Source organism: Tyto alba, unplaced genomic scaffold (genome assembly GCF_018691265.1).
Source record: "Tyto alba isolate M040663 unplaced genomic scaffold, T.alba_DEE_v4.0 Super-Scaffold_2, whole genome shotgun sequence".
In the NCBI taxonomy this organism is placed as follows: domain Eukaryota; kingdom Metazoa; phylum Chordata; class Aves; order Strigiformes; family Tytonidae; genus Tyto; species Tyto alba.
This window is the reverse complement of record NW_024881282.1, coordinates 56,851,482-56,875,090: the sequence shown is the minus strand read 5'-3', so window position 1 is coordinate 56,875,090 and position 23,609 is coordinate 56,851,482. Positions and strand designations below refer to the sequence as shown.

Sequence of the window (23,609 nt, the reverse complement as noted above, 5' to 3'; positions counted from 1 at the left end):
TAAACACAGAATATTTTATAGAGCTGGCTGGTTGTCTTTTAGTATTGCATACTTTACCAGGTTTATCAGCTGACCCGTGACCATGTTATTTAAAACTAACTGAATACGGATATAGGTGAGGACAGATGAAGAAAATACACTAAAAACGCTTACGTTTGTCTAATATGAACCTATTGTGTCATTTAATGAATTTCAAAAAGAACCCAAAGCAACTATCTTGAGGGAAAGAGGCTTGTTCTTATCTCATACACAAAAGAAATTAATTGGTCTGATCACAATGAGAGATAAAAGTGATTCTCTATCAGTGTATTTTTAATGAATATCGTATACAGATGTATAAATCAGAGCACAACTTCAGCTTCAGGCTCTTCACTTCATTTTACTTACCATCAGTTCCTATTTCACTTTTAAGGTCAGTACAAGACTGGAAAAGACACAAGAAAAGACCGAGTATTGAAGAATACGTTTAAAATCATTAGTTGTTTGTCATTTTAATGGTGTTAGACTTTAGCAAATTTATGAGGCATAAACTAGTTAGCTTTACAATGTCCAAATATTGTTAGTCTTAGAAGACTGCTTGTTTGAAGCCTGTGCTCTCCACTCAATTTACAAACTGCCCCTATTTCCTTATGCTGATGATGGAACTGCCTTATTTGCAGTATCTTGGTCAGGATACAAGTACAGTGGGTTCTGCAGTGAATTTGCTCTTGGAGGTGGTTGTGTACTGGTCAGTCTTTCAGAATTTCCTGGAGAATTCTCCCTCCACCTTGGACTTGCCTGCTCCTGAGACACCTCCCACATAGATGGGCACGGGGAGGTAAAATTCATGGTGGATTGTGAGAGGTAGTTCTCCTGAAGACCTTCTTCTTGGAGGCACCTGTTTGAAAGCACTTCTTTTTCTTTGGAGTTTCGCCATTTCATCCTTCGATTCTGAAACCAAATTTTCACCTGTTTGCAAGTTAGTGAGAGTTTATTATCATTCTTTCCTTTAAGCAACTTTGCCCTAACAAGGTTTTTTTCTTTCCATTCCCTTAGTTTCATATTTGTTCCTTATTCGTCGTTATAGTAGATTCAGTGAAGCTGACTGACATTATCTGAGGATTTTCCCATCACTATTTGCTATAGCTGGGCCAAATACTATTCTTGACTTTCACCACCTCAAACTGGCAATTATTGGGCTTAGACTGGAAAAAGGACAGCTCAGTGGCTAGTAATAGAGCAATTTCCTATGGCAACATCCTTCTAGACAGAAAAGGATTCTCAGAGTAAATTAGCATCGTCATTAACAAAACTAAGTGATATTACTGGGAATGCGAATCCTTCTATTTAGAAGAGGCTCTAAGAACTATGACTGTCCCATTTACAAGCATAGCTAAAACCAGCTTGGCCATACAGCTTCAAAATGTGTGTTTTGACATATGACATAGTAGTGAGGATTTAAAGACATTTTGTTTGCCTCACTACAGTTTTCCAAGATTGCCTAGAAATCATGTGCTTTTGAGATAAAATACATTTTTCAAAAACTTTAAGTGGCAAAGCTTGATCATAAGCATTCAAAGACATTTATGAAATGCTAGAAAAAGCTTGGGGAAATATACATCTATGAACTCGTTTTACATAAAGAGAAGAAATGGGGAGGGGATCAATCAAATTATACAGATTGTGTTCTATTTTCCCTTAAGTATTTGCATTTAGTTCTACTATTTGGATACTTGATATGTAGACAAAGGGGCTATACTTTCAAAGGTCTGAGAATCATTGTCTTAGATGGCAGGTACTGTTCCTCCAGCACAACTGGTCAGAAAATTGAAGAAGTAACCTTCACAGCAACTGCTCCTCCTTTTTTGAATCCCACCTGCCAGCAGCTATGACATTCACTTTCTGCTGTTACATGCCATCACAAACATTTTTTTCCAGTTTCTTTCAGGTTTTGTGCTCTTCAAGCCAGGCACTTTTCCTTTGTTTTTACCTGCAGCTAGGTCAGGCCCCTGAGATTCCAGATTGGGGCTACTGCTGCTCAGCACCACCATTAATGTGCTTGTTTAGTTAGAACCGTTCACTGGAGGTTTAGACCCTCAGCTAAACTCTGAAGTCCTGCAATAGGCCAACTCAGACTCATGTGAAAAATCCCATGAAATGTGATTTGATAAGTAAAGTTGGAGCATTTCAGAAGGTCACCCTGCAAAATTTTTCCTTCTAGTTTCCCTCAGCTCCAAGAATCTCTTTCCTTGTGCAGCTAAGCTTCTTTCTGTAGAGATGGTTGCCTGCCTCTTGGGGCAGAACGGTTTCAGAGCAAGTGCTGTTGATTGCACTGTCACTAGCTGTTCATCTGCGAGTGCAAAGGGTGCTCAGAGGAATGCAGGAGGGAGGCTCTATGCTCTGCTGTTTTCTGCCTGGATCACTGCATAGCCGGCAGTGGGATGGAGCGTATTTCCCTACCTCAAAGCTCCAGAGGGGGCTCTGTCAGACATGGAAATGGGAATCAGAAATTAAATGCAGAGGTTGTGTTACTCTCACTTTGTGTGAAAATGGAGTGATCAACTTTTGAATGTACACCTTCAGGAAATAAACCAAGAAGCTGTTAGAGCACTCCTTGGTTAAAACTGCCACTGATTTACTGAGGTCTTTGCTCAGTGAAGGAGCTCACGGCTGCCCTTGTGCTGTTCAGTTTTCCTCCTTCAAAGACATTTTAAAGATTTTTCCACAAGAAGACAGAAAGCCACAGATGTTCTGTCATTCCTTACCTGAGACTCCTTTAGACCCAGGTTAATGGCCAGTTTCTTCCTGTCTGTTTTACTAATATACTTCTGCTTCTGAAACATTTTCTCCAAAGCTTTCCTCTGGTCTTCAGAAAAGACAGCTCTTCTTAATATACCTCTCCGGGCTTTGGAGTTAGACTCCTGGGTCAGAAGAGGCAGCACACTCTCCTCTCCTAGTGGAAATGGATGAGAGTTTCACATAATATTTAACACAGAAAAATATTAAGTGCTGTTCATTATAATGCTAGCAGACTACTGTGCCACTTTTGATTTGTTGATGGTTTAAGTGTGTCGTAATGCTTCAGTCGTGTTCATTAAGGACTAAATCCTCACTTTGATCTAGAGGTGTTGTCAGTGGTCAAGAGTCTCCCCTTGACATGGTAAAAAGTAAATCAGATGAGTTCATAGAGGAACATTAACACAGGACCTATGCTACTGCAAAATTCAAATATAGTCAGGGAGAAACTTCTCCACTTTCCTTTGCCTGTCATCATCACTGAGTAAACTGCAGTAAGTTTTCCTAGGAGTTTAGTTTCTCTTTGTGTGAAATGCAGAACCAGATAAAGGTGGTCTGTAATACTGATTCAAAGAAACTAAATAGGCTTTCTTTAGTTTTGTTTACTAACTAAAGGCTTTCAGGGTGAACTATTTCTCAGAAAATCCCTGGACATTCACTTGCTTATTCTGGAAACCACAGCAATTTCCTTGTTAGAGGATTTGGGGAGTACTTGGACTTACTCCTTTCAACCTGGTTTCTAATCCTTTGACATCTCATAGCAAGTCCTGGGAAGGCAGTTTTCAATGACTCCAATCACATTCCCTTGATCCATGCCTAGAGGGAACCCAACCCTGGAAAACAGCCTCAAAGGTGGGGGACAGAGCTGCCGTGGCGAAGTAGAAGTGTTCGCAATGGCAATTCATTGGCCTCACAAAGGGCACAGAAAACCTAAATCCAGATAAATCTCTTGCCTTCCTGACACCCAATAAAGCCTAAAGCCATAGTGCTTTCCCATGCTCCCTCTCCCCTAGAAGGATGTGGTGTACTGGGAGCAGTCCCTGGCGAGGCTGAGGCTCGTTATGCCTCTAGCATTCCCAGCTTCCCCAGACCCTCGCCAAGGGAGGAGTTCCAGAGGCCAGTTGAATAGGGCCTATCTCCAAGCACTGGATGTGATAATTGCACAGAGCAGTTGCAAGCAGGCCAGGAAAGAGCTGCACTTGTTGTCGGAGACCTGTGCCATGGCTAAAAAGCCACTGACACCTACGATCTTTCCGTAGGAGAGCAGCCACAAAGGTGGCTTTAATTTGTATCACACACCATTCAGACTCTAAAGGTACAAACTGTCCTCCTCTCATTCACCTTCCCACGTATGATGGGCCAAGATTGCCATCCCAGTTTACAGTTACAGCAGCTGAAAAGGTGGGCTGCTGTTCAATTTCCATCAAGGATCTGATCATCTTCATATCGAAGCCAATGGCAAATTCCCCATGTAAAGCAGATCCTCTAGAAGATTGAACACATTTTTGTGAAAAAGTCTATCTATTCTAGTCAGTTGTAATGGTGTGGGGAGGATTAAATACATTTGTTCAATAGATATAGTGGTCTTGAAAATACTAATTAAATCCAGATGCAGCTTCCACAAACTGTTCCTTGGGGGGGTACACATTTCAACTTCTGTATATTACACATGTATACACATGGGTATGTGTATCTTTAAACACCCACAGAGAAACCAACACATATATACTGAGGATATTGTAGAACTGCATATGTATAATGATGAGAAACTGAAGTGTATCTGTGCATGTCTTGCAAAGTTGACTAAATACTTTTGTGGTGCATGTGTGACTGGTTTGACATTACATATATTACCTCTGTATCCTGCCTCCAGCTGTGACCAGTAGAGGAAGAATATCAGAAGCTGAGCAAGTATACAGTGATCCTTCCCTAAAATACACTGTCCCTGTGAAGCACTACTGATTTAGGGACCATTGCATTCTGCTAGACATTCCTTTCTTGAATTTTTTTTACACTTTAAGAACCCATTTATCCCTCATAACAGCCTATGGCAAAAAGTAATTGCTATGATTTAAAATGTTACAGTATAAATAAGTCTAAATTTATACGGATGTATTTCAATTTTAAAAATTTTATCTGAGACCAGATACAAAAATCATAACCTACTGGTTGCTGTCCTGATACTTATTACACAGTGAGACATCCAAATTACACAGACTCCATCCTTATTACACAGACGCCATCCAAACCAAAATAAACTATCTGCAGAACAAAAGTCAAAATGCCACAATGCAGGTTTCTGCAGAGGGCAAGCCAGGTTCACGTTTCTGAGGAGTGCACAGCCCCCTCACAACCTCCACCCCAAGCTCCCATCCTGCCCATGAAGCTGTGGGCAAACAAACACCGGCCCTTCTTCCTCAAGAGTATTTTCCCTCCTTCTTGCTCAAATTTGGTGAATTTAGGCACCTTTTTCCAGGTTGTCCCCGAGGAGTTTCTGATGAATCATCAGCCATTCTCAAGTTTACTGCAAGGTACAATCTGACAGCAGAAGAGCTGGTACCTTCTCTCATCCCCACTGTGGGATGAGAGACACTAGTGAGGGAAGAGGCATAGCAAGGCTGGTTCTTGCCTCCTGGCCTCCATCCCACAATGGAGTTGTCAGCCAAGGACAGAGGATGCCAGATTATGTGACCCCTTAAAATTTGTCTTGCCTGGCTGGTTGTTAACAGTCAATCAGCAAAGAAACAACATCCTGCCAGAGCCCCAAGGTGCCAGTTAATTCCCATACAGGCAGTATATAGGGTACAATTTAACACCTGATTTAGACTAACTTAATAGTGAAGAATCCACACACTCTAAGGCACAGTATGTGTCCGATTTTAAAAGATTAGCTAAACAAAATTCAGTGATGAGCAGAATGCTCACAAGAATTAGCAAACAGTCACTGGGTCAAAAAATCTGAAACTCATGTTTGGGATAATGAATACTCACCCCCAACTGGCTAGCCTAGAGATTTTTTTTAAGAATATCCCATATTCCAAAATGCATTCCGATTGCTCACACACAACTAAATTTCAGTTTGTGGATTAAAGGATTTTTCAGTACGGCTGGGTAGGCAGTTGCTCATACATTTCAACAATTCCATCAAAATGAAATAAGTCAGCTTGCAGCCTGTCGCTCTGAACGTGCATCAAGAGGTTCAGTGTTCTGCTGACATAAATGTGAATCTGTTACCAATTATTTCCTATGTTGCTGGTTTGATTTTTGTTTTGCTTTGTTTTTTTTTTAAAGTCTTTTCTTTGTATCCTAATATATAGTGATAAATGTCCTCTTAATCTGTGGAACAATCTGCATTTGCCTTCATGGCAGAGACCACCTTGAAGGAGCAAGTAAAAGCTTTAGTCATGGTTTCCATTTTTTCATTTGAATTCAATACATTCTAGTTAAATGGACAATTAATAGGTCACTTCCAAAATAGTAGTGTATCAGTCCTGGTTAATAAACAATCCCCACAGTTGATAATGGGCCTATGTATTCAGCAAGTCCCTGTATACACTCAGCTCATCCACTAAATCCCTTTTCAGGTAGACAGGGTTATATGGGAAGATGAGCTAGAATGAGTCTATAAAAGTCAGTTTCATTCACTGCTTTATTTTTCAGTCAAGTGCTTTAAATGGCGTCCAGAAAATCTCTTGGAATGTGAGACAGGAGAAAAGACTGGCACATAGAGTATTGCTTTATGGCCATACAAAAGGGCAACTGACCCTTGCCCAGGCCTTTTCAATGTGAAATGGTTCCTAAAGTTCATCTGCACAGTGAAAAACTGTGGTGAGGTCGCGTGTGGATGAGTAAAGTGAAAGTGGTGATTGGTCATGGTGCTGTCAGCCATTGTGGGAGAGCCGGGGCCATGTAAAACGCTCTGTGGGAAAGTGTCAGCCCCCTAAAGAGGTGCTCAGAAACTTGCAGCTCATTAAACTGCCAGCATTTGCTGCCTCACTTGTCAAGAATCATTCAACTTAGCAACTGCCCTTCTGAAACATTCATAAAACGCATGCATGTAGTCAGGAAGGGTTTGAATGCAACTGTGATAAAAAAGTATATGCTACAGCATGCATAAACCCCAATTCTCATTTGGATTTGACACACAATTTGTGCTTTTTCTCTGTTTTGAAGGACAAGGAAATGCTTCTTCTGTTTGTATTCCTGAGCCATAAGCATGTAAAATCGTGAATGTCCATTCTTACACTAAGGCAAGCAAACTTCCCAATCAAGGTTAAATTTAGATTTGGATTAAATGGAAGTGTGTTCCAGGTCTTAATCCAGAACATACAGTGTATACTGGCCAAAATTCTCTTCAACTTAGTTCTTCAATTTTTTACATTATAATTAAAAAAGACAAACAAATTAAACATGTGCATGCATTTGACTGCTACAAAAAGAATGACTGTTTTATTTAAATAATGCTAGGGCTTCCTGAATCATAATTTATCCCTAGCAGACATTAAAATGCAGCATCCATTTTAAGATCTTTCAGCTCTTTTCTTTTCTTATTTGCAAATGTTTATTGACACAGATTTTTAAAAGACCTACTGATTTTAAAGAATCTTTTCTAGCAAAATGAAAACAAGGAGCTTTCCTAGGTTAGCTCTGTCTGGGTGTCTCAATGCCATTAGAAACCTCTCACAATTGCACAGTGTACTTAAGTTTGATAAATCTTTGGAAACCCTCTGAATAGGATTGCTGTGATTTTACTAAGGAATTAGCTGCTGCCATTGCATCACCAATTAGTTTTCCAGAACACATTAAATCCTGCTGCTTTGGTTTACAGAATAACTCAAGCATTACTGATGAAGCATAAAAACTTACTTGGAAAAGCAGTGGGGGATGCAGGGTGCTGACAGGACCCACCACAGCATGCTGAGTAGAATGGCGGGGCTCGGAGAAAAAAGTGTTTGGAAAGAGCTGCAAAGAAAGCATAGATCTAATTGATTATCCATTGAGCTTAGGTGATATTCATAACAACAGTCCTCCAAAAAGTCAGTGTGTAAAGTCCTGCCCCACAACTTTTTTTTCCTTTTTTCAGGATGGTGATATTTTTAAGACAAACAATGATAAACCAAGTAATTGCTCTTTAATTTAGCAAGGGTATTTTACATGTGTAGCTTAACTACAATATGCAAAACTCCCAATATATTTGTCATAAGAATGAAACTCTGCAGATTTGAAATTTACTTCTGTAATTGGTATAATTAGGGGGGTTTTCTCCTAAATATTGGGATTGAATGTGTTGTTTCAATAATATATTGTTGAAATAATGAGTATAATGCACCTGACAAAGTGATTTTAAATAACTCTAGTAAGCATGATATCCTAGAAAAATAGAATCTAAAAGCAAATCCTGTCTCTTCTGCTTGTACTCCAATGATGTTATTAGTACTCAAACCTTTATGAATAAATTCTAGAAATAGCAATGAGATGATCCAGCTGAGCTCTACGGGCACAAACTACAGGGCCAGGGCCTGATTCTGCTATCCTGATGGTAAACTTGTTCTTGCTGGGAAAGTGCTCTAAGTTGAAATAAACCACTTGCTGAAGAATGGTCTGCTTAATACAATAAAAAAAATGCAAAATCACCTCACAGAATTAGATAATATTTAGTAAACTTTCTATAGAATCTTTTGAATCTATGAATCAAAAGTCTCTGTTACATCTAAAAAGTACTTCCAAATCTTGCAAAGGTCTTCATTATCTAATAATCCCTTATTTTTTTTCTATAAAGCTCATAGGCTTTTCCACTAATCTTAATTACCTTCTAATTTCTGCTTGTACTAGTCAACTATGAAACTTGGAATATTTATTCTTTTGAAAATAGATACATCATGCTTGCTAGAGCTGCATGCTTGTAAAATGTGATCAGCATCAAAACATGTGTGCCACATTGCTGTTTTGGTTTAGGCAAGAAATAAACAGCTCTAGACCCTGTACTGTAGCTTGTCCGAATCTCTAGAAATAACCTGATTTAAAAAAAATAAAACCAAAGTCACTGCATACTTAGATAAAAAAAAATTAAGAAATCAATAATCAGGAAGAAAGATAGATAAATAAATCTATCTAAGCCATGTTATTATTTTTAAAAGGTTTTTAAACTGGAATTAAAAATAAAGATCACCCTAAATTAGGTTTCCAAGTATTGTAATAAGTTTTCTGATTGTTAAATCTGCTGATCTTCCAAAGCAATAAATTATTGCTGCAGAAGCCCAACTCTACAGAGTTTTAAAATATTTACCTATCTTTTTTATCTGAATTCATACAAGCTTAGGTGAAAATTCCAACTATAATTACAAGTTGGTAAGTGTTTTACTGCTAGATTTTTTCATTGACACTGCTATTTCTAATAAAATATAAATATACTCAAATAGGAACTAATTGCCTACATTTGAGGTGCATGCTTGCAAAACATGTACAAAAAGGAATTATTTACATCAGGCATTAATGTTCTAAAAGCTTCTCTTCTACACAAGACCATCAAAAGTGGAACTGTGTCCTAAGGAGCTTAAAACAGTTACAAACGTGAAGCCAAATATTACCTATCTTACATATGCAAGGGGCTTCAATGCCAGAGGTAGGGCGCATAAGTTGGAAAAAATTGGACTAACTGAAGAAGCACAGGAGATGGAGAAGGTAAAGGCCTGCTGGATAATCTCTGCCATGCTCCTGCACATGAGGACTTGTTCTTGACAGTATCTTTTACCTGCTGCTAATGTTTTATATGCTGCAGTTCCCAAACTCCCAGGTGAAGAGCTTTTCCTCCCTTCCTTGGAAGCCGCATTCCTCATGCCGTTATCAAATTCCCCTAAAAGTCAGGTAGAACTTTCTACTGCTAAAAATACAACTTGGTATACAGAAGGTGACACACTCAATTCCTTTGCTTCCTTTTCACACATCTTAAATATTCCTTGGCTGTCATAATTCCCTACTCCCTTTAATCATTGCTCCAGCACCTTATCCATGCTATACAATCTTTGTCAGACATGCTGGCCAGTCCTAGATGTTCCCTGTTATGGTTTCCTAACCCTCTTCAGTTCCTTGCTCTTTTTTGATAATGTGGTGCCCATAATGGTATGTGATACAGCCAGAGGATATCTGGATAAATCAGAATTGAGTAAGCTATTGCTTCAGATAGATAGCATGCTCCTGCAAATAAAGGTAGAATAATAGGAAATTATAGGTTTTCTCCATTCACTAAATCTCTCAACAAGCATAAAGGTCAGGAGATAGATCAGGGTCAAAGTTGAGACATTTCACTTAAGGAAACTCCAAACAAGACACATATTTCCATGGAGGTTGCTGGCAATGATTTAATGCTCTAGCACAGCATCATCATGCAAACTGTAGAGACCTTGGCACTAATTCTGCTCAAGTCGATGGAAATCATGCTTCTGGCTTTCCTGGGAATTTTACTTAATTCTCTCAACTAACTGCTGCCTTTTCTGCCTGCATGGCACATATCCCTTTAAGGCAGAGCATTTGCCTAAGAAGTAAGATGTAGGTGATATCCTCATATAACTCTGAACCAAGTGGTTCCTAAGACCATTTCTCAAGACTGATTTTCCCTAGATCATGTGGAACAAACAATAGCATTATGTCTCCCTAAGCCTATAGCCAACACATGTCTAGTTTATAAACTTTATTGTGCTCCAACTACACTGATAAACAAGTGAATTTTATGTGAAGTATACCAAACTGCATCCCCAGGTCATGTCTACTGAAGCCATTGCACTCAAACCAATGGGTAGCAGTTACACAGAGTTACATCAGTAAAAAAATCTGGCATAATATCGGGATACTCAACTCTACCTTGGGACCTCCATGTAGAGAAAAATGTTAATGCTCCAAACTAACACATACAAGTATCATTTTTACCTTTGATAGAAACAACAGAGAATATTCATGGCATTAAATGGCTTCCACTGTCTGAATAAAACTGCATTAACAGAATGAAAATTGCTTAGAGAAAAATTATCTATTTAATGTATATGTACTTCAGAATTACACTGTGATTGTACCTGTAGGAATGACACAATACCTATCAGTGCTGAGGACAATATACAGGAAGCATTGCCTACGCTTTTATTTTCTGTTCATATATATCATGGCCACTCTACCAATGTTTGTTGGTGAAGCCACCTGAAGCAAACTGTTTGCTGTTCAGATAAGGCTGAAAATTGCTGAAATGTCAGAATATTAGTTCCATATTTACTGGCCAGTATGAAGTACACAGTAACCAAAAGTTAGCTGTTCCTTTTCAGCCATGTGGAGTACACATTAACCAGGGGCCAAATCCTAATACTTGATATTCAGGATACTTAATTCTTTTTCTGCTTTGCATTCCCATTTCATAAAAATGGAGATTGTGTAGAACACAAGAGTCAGACTTCACAGGTTTAGCTTCACAGATGCATGAAAATGAAATATCAGAGTATGGCATAAGTGCCTCTTGGCACTTCAAAAACTGTACTATACGCTTTAAAAGGAAATTTACTGGGTTATAAATATAACAGGATGAAATATCTAAAATTAAATAAATAATTTTTATTTTTTCACAACGATAAATACTTTCGATACTGTTGCTACATGCAAAAATTTACTAATGCTTATTTACATTCAGTTTTGTGAATAAAAAGTATTTTACAAACAGACAATAAAATGATACTAAACATGCAAACGGACCTCATGCTCATCTAGTGCTAAAACTCTGAGATTAATTCAGATACTGGTATTTTAAAATATACTGCCAGCTCTGAAGATATTCTAAATTCAAAAGCCCTCACATACTAAAAGTCATGCTGACTTTTGTGGGACCAGAAATTTTCCTTCTAACTATCCACCATTTTGAAAGTAAGGTTCCTAAGTACAATTCAGTTCAAATGTAATTTTTAAATGGCTTATTATTAAAGACACTGTTTGCTTTTCCTAATCCTAGTGTTGTGAAATGACTCAGGAAATAGTGTAGGCCATTAGCCAGCAGGAAAGGGGGAAGAGGTGAAGGAAAAATGGCAATTGAGGAAAAGTGAACTGATGGTAAACTTCTGGTATTACCCATACAGGGCTTCCTCACTGCACATGCTGTTAGTTTGTTGGGTTTTTTTTTAAAGCTAACTGATGAAAATGTGGTAGAAATCTGTGAAGAGAGCTGAAACACCTCCAAAGAATGATTCAGAAAGATGCCAAGAGCCAGCTAACAAGAAACAGTAAGCACAGGAACAGACAGACCTCAAGCTGCACGAACACTTTAATTCTCAGAGTATTGCTAAGCCCACATGAACTGCTTTCCACAGTAATGCCTAGGCTTCAGCTCTGGCAGGCAAATTAAAAATATTATCAATAAAATGATTCCATTTCATTTGAGAACCTTGGATGGTTTGTGCTCATGAAGTGGGCACAAGTAAACTGCAATTTCCTGGCTACATCCATTCTTGGCAATGATTAAAGCAGGCTTTTGCAAAGCTGCAGAAAAGTTGTATGTCATGAAGAGCTCCTTGCAAATGTCTAACAGCAGCTCTACCAGGTTAGTGGTCCAGCTGATCCACATGGCACCATTTCTGCTCCTGAACCACAAGCCCTGGGCCCCACAATGAATCATGGCTCTGTCCCAAACAGTTACTGTGTTTAGAGTGCAATGTTCCAGCAGCAGTTGTGCAACCCCCAAAACATTTCAGCCAGCTGAAGCGGAGCTCTTGGCCATGAGAAGGAAACAACAGCGGCTGCCATATCCCACCAAAGGCAGTCACCAAGACATGGACCTGGCAAAATGGACTGCAAGAGCCTGGGGTACGGCATCCCTCAGAGCTGGCCTTCCCGCACTCCCAAAGTCACTGTCTACTTGCTTCCCATTAATTCCGGTAAAACATGACCACATGAATGCTCAAGCCAAAAGGGCAGACCAAAGAGGCATACACAGATCAGTTTTAAAATATTGGCAAACACTCACAGAAAGGGTTTTGAAGTTCTAAATATATATTTTTTAATCCTACACAAAAGGTGGATGTGAGAAGTAGGCTTGCATTTTTATGTTGGGTCTCAGTAGGGCTTTCAAAAATTAGCAGAGTAAGCACCTTTCAGGCCCTTTTTGGTGTGACAACAGCATGATCATCAATTCCTTACACCTATAGCAATGTAGTGGCTGACAGACCCACGCTGCGGATTAGCCGAGATCACGTGAATCACTGTTAATTTTAAGAGGGATTGTTCACATGCCTTATTATTAGGGCATGATTTGCTGTACATGTTTTTCTCCGTCTGAGGAAACACAAGTGCCTCAGGCTGGTGACAATGCATGGTCAGACTTCACCTCTGTAACCCAAAGCAACAACCAAGCCCCACACCGTTTGTCAAAGCCTCCATGGGTCTCCTGGTGTGGGCAGTAAAGGTGGCTTCCACCCTCCCCAGGCCTTGTACACAGCCTTGCTATTAAAGATGGGGATCTGGAAAGCTGTGGATTTACCAGCTTGGTCTCCAGCTTTGTCCTTGTTCTTCAAGATGGCCATGTGCTAGTGTGCCCCAGCATGTTCTGCTTACCAGTTCTTGTCAAAAGGGTCATTACTGTCACTTCTCTGTCTAAAAGTTCAGTGCATTGTCTAAGCTCTTTGTCTGGACCTCCTGTAGAGTCAACGAGAAGAGATAAATAGATCTATATAATGATTCATCACCTTAAAATAGACATCTAAGAAGATAAGCTGTGTCATCCTCTGGAGGCATCTCTCTGTATTGACTATGGATTAGTCAAGGTATTTAGACAACTTGATTAGACAAGACATCTATTTTTTTATTAAACAGCTGAATTACTATGACATTCTTCTTATCCTTCACAGGAAACGTCAAAAGAATACAACTGTCTGTACAGCCATAAAGACTCTGTAAGAAATGCTAAAATTCAGCTGTAAAGGCACTAAAATTATTTTCTTTGATTTTCAACATATTACAGTTTGTTTAGAAATCTTTTCCTCAAGGAAGGCAAAGTTAGGGTCATATGCTGCAAGAGGACAATTTACTGGTTTTTCATTGTTGCAGCCCTAATTCAAAATCTTACAATAGGCCAAAATGCACCTTTATTCCAGTGGTATGAGCTGATTAGATAAAATTTCCTACCTGGACCAGTTTTTACTTGTTGTACCATTGCCAGCTGTAACCAGACAAAAGTCTCAAGATCAGCTCAACATTGTTGGAATGAAAAAATAACAAAAGGTGAATTCTTTTTTTTTTTTTTTTAAACACATGAGGTTTTTAGTCTTTTCACACTTGTGCCAGGAAATACTTTTTCAAGTTGAAATTAAAGATATTCACGTAGTCACAAGATTCCAGGAGTGGGGACTTTAATGAACAACATCAAATTGTCCAAGAGGCGGAGATAAAATCCTCAACATACATACAAAATACCTCAAGATAAATATGTGCTATCACTTCAGAAAAAGGCAGCTTCTCAAGGGAAATTTTCATAAGCTTTTCAGGACAAAAAAAAAAAGGCTACTTCTCCAACATGACAACTCACCTCAAAGAAACACAGCCCAGGTTATTGAAAATATTTAGGTGCCCAACTTTGTAAGGATCGAGGTCTACATACCTGATATTTGAAACAGCCTCCTACTGATTTCCGTACCTGCACTTGTTTTCATTTCTAAAAAACTACCTTCCCAATTCTGCTATGAGTCATGACTGACCATAGAAATACAATTTAGAAAAATTAGAGTAGGAGTTATTTTGCAGAGCTGCGTTATATAAGAATGCATAACACCTGTGGTGGACAATGGAGGCAGAGAACTTACCTTCCAAAAGCCGTGGGAATTTGTTAATGGAAAAAAATCACAGTACAATGAAACCTGAAATCTGCACTCAAGTAGAGAACTTGCCTGATGAGATTAATCCTTATCACATTCACGTTTTCTAAAAATATGAAGAATATACCATAAGATCTCAGACCAGCTCATTCTGCAATACAAAATACATTTTGCAGAAGCTAATTTGCTAACTGTAGGGCATGATTGATTCCATGGTTTCCCCTTGCTGAATTGCTTTTCTCCAAACCCAACCACTTGTGCTCCTAGTGCGGCTCTGAGATCTTCTGCCAGTGCTTAATTCTTACTAAGGATCAAACTCAGGATCCTCTTCCTTTCTCAGAGAGCAGCACAAGCAAGAGTTGCCAGAGGCAAGAGCACTGCCCAGCCAATGCTCATATTCCCCACTAAGCCCAGACTGCCAGACTGGTGGCTAGGTTGGAGAGTAGCTGGCACTAGTCTAGCTCTGGCAACCTTACAATGAATAAGAACAAAGATTTGTTCTTTAAAAGCCATTTTGCAGCCACTCTTAAGGTATGCCGGGCACTCCAAACCAATTCTATTAAATGGCTCACAAAGTTAACTGGAAGCAGGAAAAGATGCTGCACACAGTCTGTGACTTCTGATACTTACAGAAACTTCTCTGTCTCCAAAGACAAACTTTTAAAACAATGGAAGTGTCTCAGTGCTTCTGGCAATCAGGGCATAAGAAAAGATGCCAAATAGATCTCCTCACTCTAAAGAAACTTTCTATCCCCAGAAAACAGGCAACAAGAAAATCCTGAGACTTGTTAGTCAACTTGTTGCCTGCGCAAGGGCAGCACTTTCCAGAGGCCAGTGCAAGCCTAGAGGGAGCTGAGATAAAATACTGGGCGCTTTCCTGCCTTTTATTTTACTGAAAGTTAGTGTTACATGTTGTTTGAGGATACACCCTGGCTGCCAGGGGGGTTTGAAATCAATAATTAATAAGCATTTATTCACTAAGATGGGGCCCAAAATGAAGGAAAAAAATAATTTCTGTAATTCAAGTATCTCCTGGTTGTCATAAAGAAACACATGAGATTTTACTAAAAATGGTCAATAAGGTATATTAATTTAAAAAGAGTGTTGCAGGATAGTTTTGCTGTCATCACCAGAGGGGGAAAAAACTGACACTGGTCCAAAGAGTCAGCCTGCAGAGGAAGGCTTGGTTTTATTTCCCTGCAGTGCTGCCAGTTTTCTGTATTACCTTAGGCAGGTCACCTAATTTCTTTTTACTCCAGCTCCTCCTCTACGCAGTAGAAATGTCTCCAATCTCACTGGCATGTTGTGATGATAAACACATTAAAATGTAAAATACTTAAATGTTACAGAAAGAAAATCTACATCTATATCACAGAATGGATGTTTATTATTATAAATCCAATTTATGTTTATGATATACTTGTTCTAATTGCTTTCTTTTGTATTACATGCACTGTACTTTATTCTACTCTATTATATTCTGATGCTTTAGGCAAAAATCCCATAAAATCAATTTTCCAGCAAGTTTTGCAATGGAAGTATCTCACTGTTATGTTTATTTGTTTCACTGCACTTTTTCAGTTTCCTTCCTCTGTTAATCCATCAAAATGCCAAGATTAAAGCAGAAAGTCAGATTCTTGCTACCTATGACCACATTCATGGTCACACCACTCATGACCATATTCAGGCTATACAGCACTTACTGTCATCCTCCTCCAGGGCAAATTACTTGAGAAGAACAGAGATTTTCAGAAAATAATTTCAGGTAGCAGAGTAACTTTGCATTTCTCAAGGATGTCACTCTGACCTGGTGTCAGCCAATACTTCTGGAAACCAAGTCATGAGGCAAGATGTGGAGTGGACTCCTTTAAAGCACCTGTGCTACAACAAACTGCATCTCAGCACCCCACAGATAATTCTCCTATGTCAGAAAACATTGAGGAGAACTGTCAAGTCTTCTAATTTATCCAGAAGATAATTATAGGACTGGAGTACAAGGAGAGGGACCAAATCCCAGATTAGCATGCAGAAATTGAGGGCTTCCTCCACATTTAAGAGTCCATTAGTTTGCTCAGAACTTTTATCTGGAGCTTCCCTCATCCTTTAAGAGGCAGCACAATCATTTAGCACAAGTTTTTAGGCAGGAAGAAGAGAGTCTGGGCATCCAGTGTTTAAAAAGCAGAATAAGATTCTGCCCTGCTTCAGCTAGTCAAGGATACGAATACACAATGTATGCAAAGTTTTCACAAAACAGAAGACAGCATTATGTATTTCTTTTATTAAGGCAAAATGTTTTAAAAGAGAAGAATCAGGTCCCTAACGCACAGCTTACGAGAAATTCAGTTCAGCTAAACAGAAATACAGTGCTTACCACACCTACTGAAAGTGGTGTGCCCAGTTCAGTGTTCCATCATCAGCACTGGGGCTTCAGAGCAAGGTGCAAGAAAGCCTGCAGGAATCCCAAGATGGTATAAACTGGCATACCACTGCAGAAGGTGAGTTTTTCATACAGCAGTAGTGCTGTTTCTGCTTTTCGTTCTTAAGTTTTATGTATCATGCTGTATGGTCATGTAGTTGTACTCTTAAGTCAAAATAAACTAAACTAATTTTAAAAACTTATGATTTGATTATGTTTAATTTTTAAAAATCAGTGTAACGATAGAAAGTGACAATTTTAATATTTTACAGACAACATAATAATATTTATTTCAAGCCCACTTATTAGATGATGTATCTAGAATGTAACACTTTCCAAATACTTGTTCAGTTTTTCACTTAGGATAATTTTGGAGGAGAACTCAAAATACACATGCAGATAAGCACTTGGAATAGTCAAACCAAATCCTTTGAAACCTGTAAATTATGGGAATAGAAACTTGCTGATAAAACTCTGCTGCTGAGGACTTACAAAGGAAAAGCTACCATGACCAGATGGACCAGATCAAGAGTGCCATCCCATCCGCTCTCCTCTGCCATCATGGGTAAGAATTTTCCAGTTTACAGAAAGAGTACAGGATTTTAATTCTTCAGCACTTTTATGGAGTGTTAAAAAGTACCCTAAAATGGAGTACTTTCTTCATGTCTCTCCTTGGTGGCTGCTGTGGATACGTGTTGGTTTTGGAACTGTAAAAAAGTTCAGCTTATTCAGTTCAGTCCCTGGTGTAATTTTATATTCCTTCCTGAGAACTTTTGGTGACCTCACCAGAATTCAGGATTACATGAGCAATACTGATTACTGATTCCAAAAAGTCTAATAGTTTTTCAATTCTCTTTTCTTCAGCATTTTTTTTTTTTAATTTTAAAACTCCTGGATTATGCCAAACTAGTTAGTCCCTGCATGATCTATAAAGCACTTGCTAGTTCAGAGAGATTTAAAAAAATTTTGCTTTATGATGTTCAGTAGTCTTACTAAAGACTTAAATCACGATTTTCCAAAATGCTATGGGATTTGGGGGCTCCAAACAGGCAATAGCTCATTCCTCAAAAACTCACAAAAATCAGTAAATTAAAAAACCCTACCTAGTACAAATTCTTTAGTTAAAATACCTTCACTAATTCCTTAAGGCTAAAATTCTTCCTTTGACAAAACACTCTTTTGCCCTATCACTGCATGAACAAGAAACATAACACACAGCCTGACCACCCCTGCCTTACTCGCAAACACAAGTGTCCAGTCTGAATGGTTCCCCCAGTGTACGCCTACACTAGAGATAAGAGATTCCTTAGAAAGCACAAAATCTGGCTTAGCAGGACAGTTCCGATATAATTTACATTTATGAAAGTTCAGACACCTGAGAGCCCTCATCACTTTAAGACATCTAAATCAGATCAGAATCAATAGATCCCTGTCAGAATATATACAACTTTGTTGTACATCTTCTACATTCGCAGAAGACTTTTTTCTGAGTGCATAATGCATGAAGAAACTTAGTATTTCTCACTGCTCAAATGTAAGAGCCTGGTGCTTTTGCCCAAAGCTCCCTCTGAAATCCCTGGGAGCTGTGGGATCAGAAGAAACATAGAATTGGACTCAAAATCACTAGACAGACCTGCCACACTTTCCTAAATTCACAAGTACCGCTGTAGGCCGATCAAAGGAAGAACTAACCCTGGAGGCAAGCATTTGTAAAACTTGGCATTCAGGAATTTCTGTAACACTCAGAAAAAGTTTACTTATAGCTATGAATGCTGGGGCATCTGCTATCTCCCCTTTTACATGTATTCTGTCCATATAATGTACCATTTTCTCTAGACCTTTTTTTCGAGGGGAAGAATATGCACCTAATTCCAGAAGGATGATACTTGTCCCATTTTCTGGACCTGCCTATAGTTGGTTAAGGTAAGTATGTTTAAATAACTGATATACTTAAGGTAATATGAACATATTCAAAAATGTTAACATCCACTTCTTTGACTCTCTTCTATCTACCTTTAAAGCATATCATGCTAAAGGATCAAAAACTGTTTTGGATTTTGCAGAACAGTTTGTAGGATTTAACTGAAGTAAAATTATACTTGAAAATAAAACAGTTGTTATTAATTCTTTTCCTAAAACGAGCCTTTTGGTTTCACATCTTAAAGTCTTACTTCAGTAAGCATGATTCTGCTTGTCCTATTTTCATTTTAAGTACATTTAAAACTGCATAATAAATAACAATTCTGAAAACAGGACACAAGTCTGAAATAAACTGATACATTATAACAGAAAGGCAAAATACAATACAGATGATGAGTCTAATACCGAATTTTCTGAATTAACTTTGAATTCAACTTCAAACAGTTCCATGACTGACAGAACTGCGCATCCCCAAAAATCCTTAAAACGTTGTTGATGCCCAAACAAAATCTATTTATATGAAAATCGGCACACTCAAGACACAAAACCTGTTTTGTAGTACAATTTGTTTCCAACCCGGCGACACAGCTTACTGCGGGCCTGTTCGACAGCAAGTCGCAGTCACCCCCCCGCGACAGCAACACCGTGGGCAGGCCGGGTCGCCGGAGAACTGGTCAAACCGGCACAAGTGACACATCTCTCACCACCCACCCAGTAAAGCGCTGGCTTTAACACCGGACCGAATGGCAATTACAGACCTTTTACACAGCTTTAAAGCTTTTTTTTTTTTTTTTTTTCTTTTTTCCCCGCCCCTGGTTTTGTCAAAACTTCCAGAAAATTGCCTGCTTTGCTTGAATTAATTTTCCTTTTGGTCGGAAGAGCCCAGTCCTTCACTGTTCACCACAGACAGGGCACTTGGGGAGCGGGCTGTCGCTCCTGCCTCCCGAGCTATCGCTACGGGAGGGGGACGGGACCACCGCTCGTCTTTCTCCCCAAACCAGCAATTTCAGACCTTCTCGGGGCGCCTGTCGGCGGTGAAGCTCTTTTACCATCCCTTCAGGCCGTGAAGAACCAGCAGATCTGGAAGAACTGCGATTAAGGGCAGTTAAAAGCGCTCCTCACCACCTGCACAAGGCTCTGTGGCGCTCGCTACACCCTCAGGCGCGCTGGCCCGCGCAGTTTAAAGCCGCCGCCCGGCCGCCCTCAGGGTCCCGCCGCCAGCGGCAGGGCGCGACCCCCTCCCGGAGCCCCGCCGGGAGGAAGGAGGCGCAGCCACAGCGTCCCGCCGCCTCCGGGCTCGGCGGAGCGGCCGGCAGGAGGGGGAGCGGCCGCGTCTCTCCCTGTCGCCGTCCCCACCGTGCCGAGGCCCCGCGAAGCCGCTTCTGTCCCGTCTCCCCGGCGGCGGGGCCGCGGGGGAAGGGGCCGGCGCTCACCTGTGACTGCCGGCGGGAAGACGCCGCCTCTGTCCGCTGCCGGAGCCCGCGCTGGCAGGCGGCCGCCGTCCGCCGCGGAGGGGTTAAGCACTTGAAAAGCCCATCTTGTAGGGTAGGGACCCCCTGAGGGGCTGATTTGTTCCGCCGCGGGGCACAGCTTGAGGGGGACGGGGCTGGCGGGGAGGGGACGGAGCTGGGCAGGGCTCGGCGGCGCCCCGGCCCGCAGCAAGTTCTCGATGAGGAAACTTTTGCCCAGGTTGCCGAAGCCCGGCGCCGCCGGCAGGTTGAGGAGAGCCGAGGAGCCCACCAGGTCCCAGTACAGGGCGCTGGGCAGCATAGCGAGGGTTTTTACCCCGCCTCGCCCTGCCCGGCCCAGCCCAGCCCGGCCGCCGCGGCCCCTCACTGGGCTGGGACGGGGCGCCGGGCTATGGGGCCGGGCGGGCGTGCGGGGCGCCTCCCCGAGGGCTGAGGGGAAGGGAGCGGAGAGCTCGGCGGGGCTGTCCGTGGAGACGCGGCGCGCCTCTTCGCCGGGCTGGAAGGTGTGTCCAAGCGCATTCATTATGTCAGCCGGGGGACGGGGAGTGATGGACGCGGCCAACAATGCCGCCTTGCCCGGCAGCCCCCCCAGCACATTCCCGGGGGAAGGCGGGGGGGGGGGGGGGGTAGGGCGGGGAGCTGAGCGGCCCCGGCCGCGTCCTGGAGCGGAGGTGGCTGTCCCGCTTTACCCGCCCCCCCACCCCCACGCCGGGCCCGCCGCCATGTCGGGAGGCCTGGGGCGCCCCTTGAAGGGGGGTCCCCGGCCTCCCGACATGGCGGCGGGCCCGCGGCTCCTGCTGTGGGGCTGCACCTGTGTGGAGGGGAAGGGAAAGGCCTCTGGCCTCCGTCCCGGCGGGGAGGTAGCTCCGGTGCTGGCCGCGGCGAGATCATGTCGACCTAATGATCCCATGAGGTAATGGGAAGATAGTCATTAGCTCACTCCCTCTGGGCATTTTTATCTGGCCTTTTTTTTTTTCATTTTCCCCCCGAGTTACCCCTACACGCACACACTCAATGGATTTTCAACATTTGTCTTAATAAATCTGATTAAGATCAGCTCAGCACTGTTAATCATGTTTTCCTTGAGAAGTGGGACAGTGCTTTCTGTCGGCATAAACATCCTTTGGCAGGAGTGGCTCTGTCCCTTTCTACTTCCTTGCCTGTATTCTCATTTATTTTCTTACCAACCATGCAGTGTGGCAAAGATGTCTCATTTTCCAGTTTAAACACGCATGCAGAAACTTAAAATTGGATGCAGTTCCCAAAGACCTGAAAGCATCTCTCTGTTTTGCAGAGAAATCTGTTTATTGCAAAGCATCTGTTGGCCAGTCTAGACTCAGGGATATTCCTTGCAAAATCCTCTGGAGCAGGTGTGTCCCTTATTTGTATATAGCAGTAGGGACATAACACCTTGAACATCGGGGTAGTTCATAGCTAACACCAGCTGGAGAAGTGGAATCATCCGTGTCCTCAGACAGCAAATGGGGAAGGATAGTTTAACTGCTGAGGTACTAAATAATACCTTGAGGGAATGTGAATTAGGCGCTCAGGTGTCCCAAGTTTTCCTTCACGTCCTCCGGAAGGTTGATCCTGCCAGAGTTTGGGCACTTACTCCATTGGCACTGAGATGTTATTACCTGTGGTGAACCGGAACTTAAAGGGTTGATAACAGTGCTTCATGCCAAGGGCCCATGTAGCCTGACCTGTCTTCAGCAGTGGCTGTATAAGGGAGAATAAGACCAAAACAAGTGTATCTGATAGTTTTTCCCTGATACGCTGCCATTCTCTAACAGTGCTCACTTTACAGGATTTCCACAGCTTAAGCACTTTGTTCTGGTTTGAGCCCAGAGGGCAACTGAACACCACACAGCTGCTCACTCCCCCTTCCCCCTCAGAAATGGGAAGGAGAAAGTAAAGCCAAAGGTTCAAGAATTGAAGTAAGGACAGGGAGGGGTGACTCACCCATTATAGTCATGGGTAAAAGACAAGCTCGTTAGGGGAAGAAAAAAGAACATCAATTTAATTAAAACACTAACAACAGTAACACTTAACAGAGTTGGACGGAAGCATTGCCACATCTTAAAAATACCTTTTCCCACCCCTCCCTTCTTCCTGGGCTCAGCTTTGCTCCCGATTTCTCTACCTCCTCCCTCCACAGCAGCGCAGGGGACAGGGAATGGTCATGCAGTCAGTCCTGCCACTCCTTGCTCCTCAGGGAGAGAACTCACTGCATTCTTCCCCTGCTCCAGCATGGGCTCCCTCTCACAGGAGACAGTTCTCCACGAACTTTCTCCAACGTGACTCCTTCTCACAGGCCACAGCCCTTCCTCCGTGAGTCGCTCCTGTGTGTTGCAGTCTTCCCAGGGCTGAACTACAACAGCGGAGGCTTCTCACAGAGTCCCAGCCTTCTTCAGGTGCAGACACCTGCTTTGGTAGGAGGTCCTCCACAGGCTGGAACTCAGCATCGGCTCCTCTGGTGGCCTCCGTGGGCTGCAGGAGTCTCTGCACCAGCACACCTCCCCCCCTACTTCTTTCTTCACTGACCTTGATCTTTGAGTAGATGTCTCCTTCAGGACTCAACTCCAACTCCTCCAGGTTCCCCCTCTTAAATATGTTATCACAGAGGTGTGGCCACCGTTGCTTATTGGTTTGGCCTTGGCCAGAAGCAAGTCTGATTTGGAGCTGGGGGAACTTCAGGAAGCTTCTCACAGGGGCCACTGCTGTAGTGCCCTCCCCACTACCACAAACCCCTGCCATACACATAAACCCAACACACACTTGTATTTACAGATCTGAAGGCCTTCATCTTTGTGAATTCAAGATATTAATGCAAGTATTTTATCTGTGAGCTTTTTGAGACGAGTTGACTCTTGGCATAGAAAAGAACAGAATCTAGCCTGGTATATCACAGAGTACATCTAAAGGTAATATGCATCATTGTAATATTAAGTTACAGAAATATATGTTTATCATGTTTCTAAGGTAAAGAAGTGGGTCTTCCCAGGAGGGCACCTGCCTTTGAGCATTGCAAGTAGCTGCCTTTCCAATTACCCCTCATAAATTTATTCACACTTAAGGATTTATTCTGTCTTTCCTTTTCGCTGACCAAGTTCTCAGAGTTCCCAAGGGAACACTGAAAACCATAATTCAACACTTGGGAAACTGCAGTTAGTCCATCCAGCTGTGCTGCATGAA

The 23,609-nt window shown here is 41.7% G+C and overlaps 1 protein-coding gene across 4 annotated transcripts; it reads right to left on the bottom strand.

Annotated features, from left to right (window-relative positions):
- Positions 1-294: 294 nt before the first annotated feature.
- DBX2 (developing brain homeobox 2) lies at positions 295-21,372 on the bottom strand. 4 transcript variants are annotated; one of them, XM_042792953.1, is made up of 4 exons: positions 20,379-21,372; positions 7,642-7,737; positions 2,745-2,932; positions 295-930 (listed from the first exon to the last, which is right to left on the bottom strand). In XM_042792953.1, exons 1-4 carry the CDS (start codon positions 20,935-20,937, stop codon positions 628-630), a joined length of 1,146 nt encoding a protein of 381 aa, XP_042648887.1. In that variant the 5' UTR covers positions 20,938-21,372; the 3' UTR covers positions 295-627. The 4 variants fall into 4 exon arrangements, with proteins under 4 accessions (XP_042648887.1, XP_042648886.1, XP_042648889.1 ...); XM_042792952.1 differs by having other exon boundaries at positions 295-948; positions 20,379-21,366; XM_042792955.1 differs by lacking the exon at positions 20,379-21,372 and adding an exon at positions 19,958-20,053 and having other exon boundaries at positions 295-948.
- Positions 21,373-23,609: the final 2,237 nt, after the last annotated feature.